General features: G+C 30.5%; 1 protein-coding gene across 1 annotated transcript; it reads left to right on the top strand.

The window, feature by feature from the left end:
- Positions 1 to 6,309: 6,309 nt before the first annotated feature.
- On the top strand, positions 6,310 to 6,729 carry LOC108465241 (small polypeptide DEVIL 4-like). The gene has a single exon (XM_017765563.2). The coding sequence runs from the start codon at positions 6,433 to 6,435 to the stop codon at positions 6,577 to 6,579; it is 147 nt and encodes a 48-aa protein (XP_017621052.1). The 5' UTR covers positions 6,310 to 6,432; the 3' UTR covers positions 6,580 to 6,729.
- Positions 6,730 to 9,698: the final 2,969 nt, after the last annotated feature.

The following is a 9,698-nucleotide window of genomic DNA, read 5'->3' as shown; positions in this document are numbered from 1 at the left end:
GAGAAATGAGTTGAGCCTCAAGACACGTTGAGGTAATTTCAATTTCTATTTTCAAAATTCAACTCATATTGCGAGAAATGAGTTGAGCCTCAAGACACGTTGAGGTAATTTCAATTTCTGTTCAAAATGAGTTGAGCCTCAAGACACGCTGAGGTAATTTCAATTTCTATTTTCAAAATTCAACTCATATTGCGAGAAATTAGTTGAGCCTCAAGACATGTTGAGGTATTTTCAATTTCTGTTTTTCAAAAAAAAAATCAACTCATATTGTGAGAAATGAGTTGAGCCTCAAGACACGCCGAGGTATTTTCAATTTCCGTTTTTCAATTTCTGCCTTTCAAAAAAAATCAACTCATATTGCGAGAGGTGAGTTGAGCCTCAGGACACGCTGAGGTAATTTCAATTTCTGTTGTCAAAAAAGTCAACTCGTATTGCGAGCGGCGAGTTGAGCCTCAGGTCACACGCCGAGGTATTTTCAATTTCCGTTTTTCAATTTCTGTCTTTCAAAAAAAAATTGACTCATATTGCGAGAGGTGAGTTGAGCCTTGGCTCACGCGCTGAGCTATTTTCAATTTCTATCTTTCAAAAAAATCAACTCATATTGCGAGAGGTGAGTTGAGCCTCAGATCACACGCCGAGGTATTTTCAATTTCTGTTTTTCAATTTCGTCTTTCAAAAAATCAACTCATATTAAGAGAGGTGAGTTGAGCTTGAGATCACACACCGAGGTATTTTTTTACTTCAATTTATATTTTCAAAATTCAACTCATATTGCGAGAGGTGAGTTGAGCCTCGATCACACGCCGAGGTATTTTCAATTTCCATTTTCAATTTCTATTTTCAAAATTCAACTCATATTATGAGAAATGAGTTGAGCTTCAAGACACGTTGAGGTATTTTCAATTTACTTTCAAAAATCAATCTATATTGCGAGAGGTGAGTTGAGCCTTGGCTCACGCTACTGAGCTATTTTCAATTCTGTCTTTCAAAAAATCAACTCATATTACGAGAGGTGAGTTGAGCTTGAGATCACACACCGAGGTATTTTTTCAATTTATATTTTTCAAAAAATCAACTCACATTGCGAGATGTGAGTTGAGCCTCGAGTCACATGTCGAGGTATTTTCAAAATCTATTTTTTAAATTCTGCTTTCAAAATCAACTTATATTGCGAAGTGAGTTGAGCCTTGGCTCACGTCTTGAGCTATTTTCAATTCTGTTTTTTTCAAAAAATTCAACTCATATTGCGAGAGGTGAGTTGAGCTTTTAATTTCTGCGAGAGTTGAGTTGAGTCTTTTAATTTCTTTTTCAAAAATCAACTCATATTGCGAGAGGTGAGTTGAACCTCCAATCACATATCGAGAGTCAATTCATATTGCGAAAAATGAGTTGAGCTCAGGATCACATGCCGAGTAGAGAATAAAGATTGAAGCTGATTGAAGACGCCGATTCTATCTCCTTAAAGTTGCAATGGAGTTGATCGAGGTATCGATCTTGCCTTTCGAGTCGCAGAAGAGAAGACCAAAACCTTATCTCACCGGGCGATAGAAGAGCATATTGAAGTTGTAGATCTTATCTTTCCGAGTTACAAATGAAGCGGATCGAAGCCACAAATCTCATATCCTTGAAGTTACATTGGAACAGATTGAAGCTACAAGGCATATCTCCGAATTTGCGATGGATTGAACCAAAGCTACAAGATGCGGTGGACTGAAAAGGACTAACTAAACAAGAAGAGTTCCAAAGCAAGTCAAGACCTAGCAAGACCGGCAAGTTTGGTCTTCTTGAAAGTCTTTGCTCTATTATCGTTGTACGACAATGAGCAAAGAGGGCAATTGTAGAAGCCCAAATTGCCCGGCCCGATTATATCAAAACCCAACCAAACCTCTAAACCCACTAAAACCCTTAACCCATGACCCATTTACATCTACCCAAACCCATTACAAAACCCAAATATTAAACCCAATTCAAAAGCCCATTAAGCCCTCCCAAAAAAAACCTAACCAAAAATAAAAAAAAGAAAAAACCTAACCCCAAAAAAAAAAAAAAAACCTAAACCCCAAAAAACCAAGAAACCCTAGCCACCTAGCCACTTTCCCACTTGCCCCATTTTTCCTCCCATTTTGATATTCATTGTCTACCACCACCACCTACAAAATAGAAAAAGAAATAATAGAAAATCATGTAAAAGATGGCTATAAAAAGCCATTCAAAAATCATGTAAGAGGGGGGATTTTACAAAGATTGAAAAAGGAAAAACACAAAATCCTTCAAATTTTGAACACAAAAAAACATCAAAAAAGGTTGCATTTTTTCTTTTTCCTCTTCTTTGAATCTTTTTTCTTTCTTTTTGTGTTATTATTTTTCTTTCTTTATATATACATATATTGATTTTACCTTTTTCCGCCACTGTATGGCGGTGGTTTGCAACGACAATGGCGGTCGACGATCGACCAAGTGAACGACCCCCTTTGGCGGATTTCCTTCCCCCTCCTTCTCTCTTCTTTCCCCTTCTTTTTTAGGTATTTTATATATATTATGTATATATTTTTAATGCCATTAGTTATATATTTCTTATGTATATATTCTTAAATACTATTATATATACATATATATATTTTTAAATACCATATTGTGTATATATTATTATTATAAATTATTACTATTGCTAGTATTATTATAACTATTATTATATTAGTGTATATTTTATGTACATATGTATATATATATATATATATTTGTACATATCATTATTTTATATTATTGTTGTAAATTTTTATGTATATATTTTTATGTACGTTTCCTAATATTTTCTTTTATTGTAGATATTATTATTATTATTATTATTATTATTATTATTATTATTATTATACTTTTATTATATGCATATATATATATGTATTTTTATGTACATATTATTATTTTATATTATTATTACCAAATATATCATTTTTCCTATTTTATTATTAGTACATGATTTGTTTTTATTTTGTAAATATCATTATTATTGTTATTCTAATATTCTAGTATTCCATGTTAATATTTTTTCATTAATGATATCATTTTTTTAAGGTCCTTTATCTATTTTTAATTTCTCACTTTAGGAATATTTTTCTCATGTTTTAATTAATTTCAAAAATAAGGCAATGTACCGATTTAATATTAAGCCATCGATTTCATCGCTATGTTGGGTGAAATTAAATTAAACTTGTGTTAAAAAAACGGACACCCTTTCTAAAAAATCGAAAACTAAAATTCTCATTTTCAATCGGATCACGATTAAATATTATATTGAACTCGTATTTTTGAAAATCAAGTCAACACATGTTTATGAGATACCAATTTTGGGCGTCGCGAGGTGCTAATACCTTCCTCAGCAGAATCGACTCTGAACCCCAATTTTCTCTGGACTTTCACGTAGACCTAAATTTGGCCTTATTTTTGTTTTAAAATAATTTTATTAGGTGTCCGATCACACCTATAAAAAAGGATCGGTGGCGACTCCCTTTGTTAATAAAATCGAAAGTTGGTTTTCAAGTGTTTAATAAATCGCCACAATTAGCGACCAAGCGAAACTAAAAATTTTTTTTACGTCGCTACACTCTCCAAGCCATTTGTTTTTTATTTTTTGTTTTGTTCAGCGACGTGGTGCCAGCCTCCGGATTGGTTATTGCCCGCCTTTTTCCTCTCCCATCAACCTTTTATTTCTTTCTTCTTCTCGTTCACTTCACATGTCTTCTCTCTTTTCAGTTTACAGATCTATTTTGTGGGTATCTTTGTTGTCTCCACAAGTTATAATGAACAGATAATGCTGCTTGTCGTTCGCTAAAACTCCACTAGTAACCAGTAGTTTTTTCTTGAAAAGTGGGTGGCTCTTTGTCAACTTCTTAATCTGTTTCTATTTTAAGAGTATTTTAGAATAATAAATTATTTCATTTGTCGATTTGGACCCATGTTGTCTTAAGTTTTATATTTTTTAGTTTGTTTTTCCATTGTTTAATAAGTCTTCACTTTTATAAGTTTTTGTCTGCTCTTGTAGCATGATTTTTAGTCTTGCTTATGCATGTAATCTTAGTTTTACAAGTGATTTTAGGGATAATTTTATTGTCGTCCTCTCTAGTTTGGTGAATGCTCGATTCTTTTTTCGATTTTTGTTTGCCGCTTTGGACCATCCGAGGTTGACTTCCTTACCGTATTAAGTTGTTGCAATTACTCCAGACACGTTGTGCTTGAGTTGTGACAAAGCCAATTGTTAACATGTCATAATGTTCTATTGATGTTGAGGCTAAAGTCTTTGTTGTGTTGATGAAGCTTATCCTTCACCGTCTACGGTGAGTGTTTGCTATTTTTTTTTCTGAATTGTAAATTTCATTTATTGAGTAAATTAATGAATTTACCTTAAAAATAAATAAATATATATTATAAACTTAAAAGTTGGACAAATTTGACTGAGCTCATGCCTTAAATGATTGAGCTTGAGTTGTACTCATATTTTAAATAAATTTTGTTTTAACCCAATTATCAAGTTCGATATTTTTATACAAATACTAATAAATTTTTAAACCAATAGTGCCATCTTTGAAAATTCTATTCAAAACAAAAATAATTATTATTATTTATGCTTTTTTTGCAAGCATAATAGAAGAGAAAAACTCCATTGTAGGAAAAGAAAAGGTAAAAGAGGGGAAAAAGAAGCCCCCAAAACCAACAAAAATAGAGGTGATGGTTAAAGAAAAGAGAGAATGTGGTTGAAAACCATGTCTTAAGCTTAGGTTGTCGTTCATGTCACCGACAACAACCGTGTGTGTCGTGTGAATTTCACGTGTGCCGTCGGACCCTCTCTCTTCCTACCAGACACCCATGTCTTTTCCACTTACATTTGTGCATTGAATTCATCAAAAGTTCACCAATGGGACCTCTTTCACTACCACAAATATTATCCCCAAAACAATTGATTAATTATTAACTATTTATTTGGTAAAAAAAAAAAAATTATTAACTATTTGATATCTCTATTTGGTTTTAATATTCGAATTTAATATTTAACTTTTTTTTCAATTTGATATTTGAACTTGTTTCAATATTCAATTTAGTACATAAGTTTCTTTTATATTAATATTTGAGTTTTTTTTGCCAATTAAGTACCTCTACTTTTTACTAGTGCACACATATGTTAAATATTTATTGAGCCATATGATGTTTAGTTTGAATATCAAATTGAATATTGAAGTTAAACTTAAGTATCAAATTGAGAAAAAGATTTAAATACCAAACTAAACATTAAAACCAAATATAAGTACCAAATGATATATTAACCCTAAAAATTAAGAATGAAGCGTCAATTATATCTGTATGAAAGAACTTGAAGAGGCTTTGGTTCAGGTGAAACAAGTACTTATGGTGGTTGAGGGATTTAGACACAATGTAAGGCTAGAAATTATAGAAACTCTATGGGAGCATTTTGTTTTGTGGTCGTCCACTTTCTAAAAGTATAGTCCACTCGTGCCTAAATAGTCCAATTGATAATGACATCTTGAGGACACAAATTGCTCTCTTCCTTTAGGCTGAGAAAAAAAAAAAACATGTTGTAGCGGATAAGAAATTGGACCAAGAAAATGGCCCCCCAAGCTCGCTTACACATGTCAAGCTGGTTTCTCAATACATTCCACAAGCCACGATTGAATTGCTCGGCATGGCATTGTGGTGGTGGGGGTGCAAAGTACAGTGCTCGGTACCAATGCCTGATTAGGAGCTCGGTGTTTCCCTTGTTTAAAACAGATATAGTGGTTTGAATTTCCTGGAAAAAAACAACCTCTTCAGTACTCTCAATTTCGAAATACGCTAAATTAGAAATTTTTAAAATTAAAAATAATTTAATTTTATTAATTTTGAAAGTAAAAATAAAAAAACAATAAATTATAACATTAATGTCTTTTATTAATTGTACATAATTTTAATTGATATAATAATAAATTTAATCTTCAATTTCATTTTGCCCTTAATTCTAAAATATTCAACAAATTTAGCCTCAAAATTTATACAAATGTTTTAAGATAAATTTGTTAAATCATGACCAAATTGATATAATGTGAAAAATATTAACATGTGATTAATTCTCTTTAATTGTCTATTTTAAAATTAATACTGAATTAAATTACTCTATATTTTATTTACTTAATTTCAAAATTGAAAAGTATGGGAAAGTTTATTTTATCTAAATTTCCTTTAGTTTGGGGCCAATCGTGGAGCCCAAACTTTTGCTTTTCGTCCCTATAAAAAACACACCTTGTGCTGCTTAGTTTTTCATGCAAACCGAAAAGAAAAAAAGTAAGAAGAAAAAGAATCAATCATTGCTCATTCCAGTGAAGAGAAGCTTCTCTCAAGTAGTTAAAAGAAAGCAAATCAACCCCACAAATTTGATAAAAGCAAGAGATGAAGATGAAAAGTTCTAAAATAGGAGGGTCAAAGAGGAGTTGTCCATGGTCTTGGAAGGGAAATGGAGGGTTCTTTAGGGAAGAAAGAGGTAGGCTTTACATAATAAGAAGATGTATCATTATGCTTCTTTGCTGGCACGACTGAAAGTATATATTATGGAGAAATGAAGAATCCCTGCATATCCTACCACATGGAAGCTAAAGCTAGCAAGCTCAAGTAAACATTTTAGGTTTTACTTTATCTTATGTGTATATCAAATAATATACATATATATTCAAGGATAAACTTTTTTTTTCTTTTATCGCTTTACCATGCTTCTTCTTGGTATAACAAGTTTCTCTCTAGATCATGATGAAAAATTTTGTTTTATGCTTGGAAAGTTGATAGATCTTAAATGTGTATATATAATGCTCTTTCTCTCATTGCTTAGTTGAGATGCCATTATTTTATGGTGGCAATAACATCAAATCTAAAACCACTTAAGAAGATTAAATAAATGAGCAGTCTCATTTTGTTTTTAATTTTGCAAGGGCTTTGAAGTTTTATGTTTTGAAGAGTGAAGAAAAGAAATATCTAAAACTAGCAAATAATATCCCTAACTAATTAAAAAGCCAAAAACAATGACATAGGTTTGTATTTAAAGAAACAAATCTAAGATATATATATTGTCATGATTCATTTTGTTTTTGATGCTGAAATCTTAATGATTTAATAAAACAAATACTAATTACAATAATTATATCATGGCATCTTCCCGAGTTTGATTATTGAAGGAAAATGGTTGTTCAAAATTTTATATTAAGATCAAGGATGGAAATTATAAAGGAAATCTGGAATGAAACAATGAATAAAAATAGAAATGTAGTCATTTGGGTTTAAGATTTATGAGATTGGCTAAGGGATTTAGGGCTTAAGAATTTCCATTTTTATACATAAACCCTTTGTTTAAGATTAGGGATCTAAAAGTTAAGATTTCAATTCCATTGATATTGGTTTCAATATTTGTTTTATTACTTTAGGAAAATGTTTTGATATTAAACATTTTATATTTATTAATATTTTGCATTTCTATTATTGTTATATTTTGGAATGATACTGTTAAAAATCTTCATCGGGTGGTGTGGAATTTTTCCCTTTCACATGGATAATGGTTTTCATGCATTAAGTCTTACCAAATTTGTATTTTTATTTTATTCCACCACGACTCAATTACATCCTTAAAATGCTCGTCTCATTTGGAAAATTATATTATCATTTTTTTTTGTAGCAAAATGTTGAGCGAGATCAAGAACAATCCAGCTAACAACAGATTACCAACAAAGAAGATCCTTCCATGCCTGCTTTAGCCAAGGTATCAGCTAAACAGTTCGCTTCTCTAACAACAAACGTAAAGGATCGCAGCAAACAGCTCCTCAATTTCTTCGCAAATTTTCCAAACAGTCCATGGGCAAGAACAAGAATCGATAATCCATTGTGGAGCATTTCAAGAATCCGATTCAACAATAAGCTTAACTTTGTGTACACATTTGGTTTGAACAAAGACATTCAAGGCAATTTTAATTCCCATTTGGAAAAAAAAAAAAAACCTATGTTGATGAGTTAGAATTTTTTTTTTCTAAATCCACATTAGCCACTTAATATTATTCAACAAAGTCCTAAGATTGATAACAATAGGAAATGATTATCAATTATGCCCTTGGTGCTGCAAAAGACTTGCATTTATTTCAAGTCTTGATTAATATAAGTTTAGGGTTAAAACTTAGGACAACTCTTTTCTCCCAATTTAACAAATAGTTAAAAGAAATAAAATAATTAAATTTTAAGTTTGGTTAAGAGTATAGGGATGAAAATCATAATAATGTTAGTCAATAAAATTTCATGTCAACAGACTAACAAAGATTAACAATTTTAATGATATCATTACATCAGTGAAAAGTTTTTATTAGTAAATTAGCCCTAACTTATAACCCAATTCTTATATAGATATTTAAAGTTTTTTCTTTTTTTTTTTTTTGCTAAAAATGGTATCTAATTTTTCACATTGTTACACAATTTAACATGAAAGGGTGCCAATAAAGACGCAACCTGTGGCCTAAATTTTACACATAACTTTAACGTGGCGTATAATTATCTTACTAGATTGAATTAAGGAAATTTTTAAATATATATATTAAAAATTAAATTTTAAATTTTTGAAACTTAAACACATTTTAAAATCATATTGAATCATGTCCTAAGTGCTTGGACATAAAATTTGGTTGCTCACAAGGCTTCAAATGCGCACTTATAGAAATAGAAAAATAGAAGTCTTGTTTAAAATCAATGTCACATTACACTTTTATTTCTTATACAATTATTTTGGAGTTCTTATAAATTACTTTTAGATCATTCTCAAGTTTCATTGTGAAACGAGAGTGTTCGGGCATCTTTTTAAGGCTTGAAAACACAAGTTTGGTGCAAGGCAGCATGTGTTGTACATGTTCCCTAGTTACTAATACCTTGCCTTGTTGCTATAGCAATTTAGCAAGGTATCTATACAAATGTGTCATCTACAAATACTTAGATGCAAGAGATTTAAAAACTAATTTAAAAATATCCAAATCAATTTCAAACATCATCATATTAAATCAATAAGTTCCCAATCCATTTAAACCATTAGCAAAAGTCATTTCACCTCATTTTTATCTTCTAAATATGCTCAAATCAATTCAAAACCAAAACTTAAATTAAAACTGTCAATGGTATCATGAAACATCATCAAAATACTATCTTATTTACAAGCTTAGTATTAAACAAAACTTAATCTATGTACATGCCATAATAAACTCCTCTAATATAAGATAAATATGAAAATATATATGGTTCTCCCTTAATATGTGATGTGATCCATTCATCAAGCTAAAATAAAAACTTTCTTCATCTTCTTAGGACTTAACTTATGCATTTAAGTCAATAAATGCGTTAAAGAGTAGAAAATGCTTAGTAAATACAAAAGTATTATCTATCTTACCCTTTTAAATTCTATGGTGATTCACTTATGGTTTAAGGAGTATAGCTTCCAATCATGTGGTTTACTTAATTATAAGGATTTAATTCCATTTCACTTTTAATTTCCTTAATAAGGATCAAGCCATCCAAACATGATTCACCTTAATTATTTAATTTATATGTCAAGTAATTATAACTTGTTAGAATTGTGTAATCCGAATCTTGTTTGATCTGCCTTGAAAAGTTAGAGATGTAACTCACTTGTTAAAGAATAA

The sequence above is a fragment of the Gossypium arboreum genome, chromosome 9 (assembly GCF_025698485.1).
Source record: "Gossypium arboreum isolate Shixiya-1 chromosome 9, ASM2569848v2, whole genome shotgun sequence".
NCBI classification, from domain to species: domain Eukaryota; kingdom Viridiplantae; phylum Streptophyta; class Magnoliopsida; order Malvales; family Malvaceae; genus Gossypium; species Gossypium arboreum.
This window is presented reverse-complemented; position numbering and strand designations above follow the sequence as displayed.

Bases quoted from the DNA above. Each gene is read 5' to 3' on its own strand.
- LOC108465241 (XM_017765563.2), top strand. From the start codon at position 6,433: ATGAAGATGAAAAGTTCTAAAATAGGAGGGTCAAAGAGGAGTTGTCCA.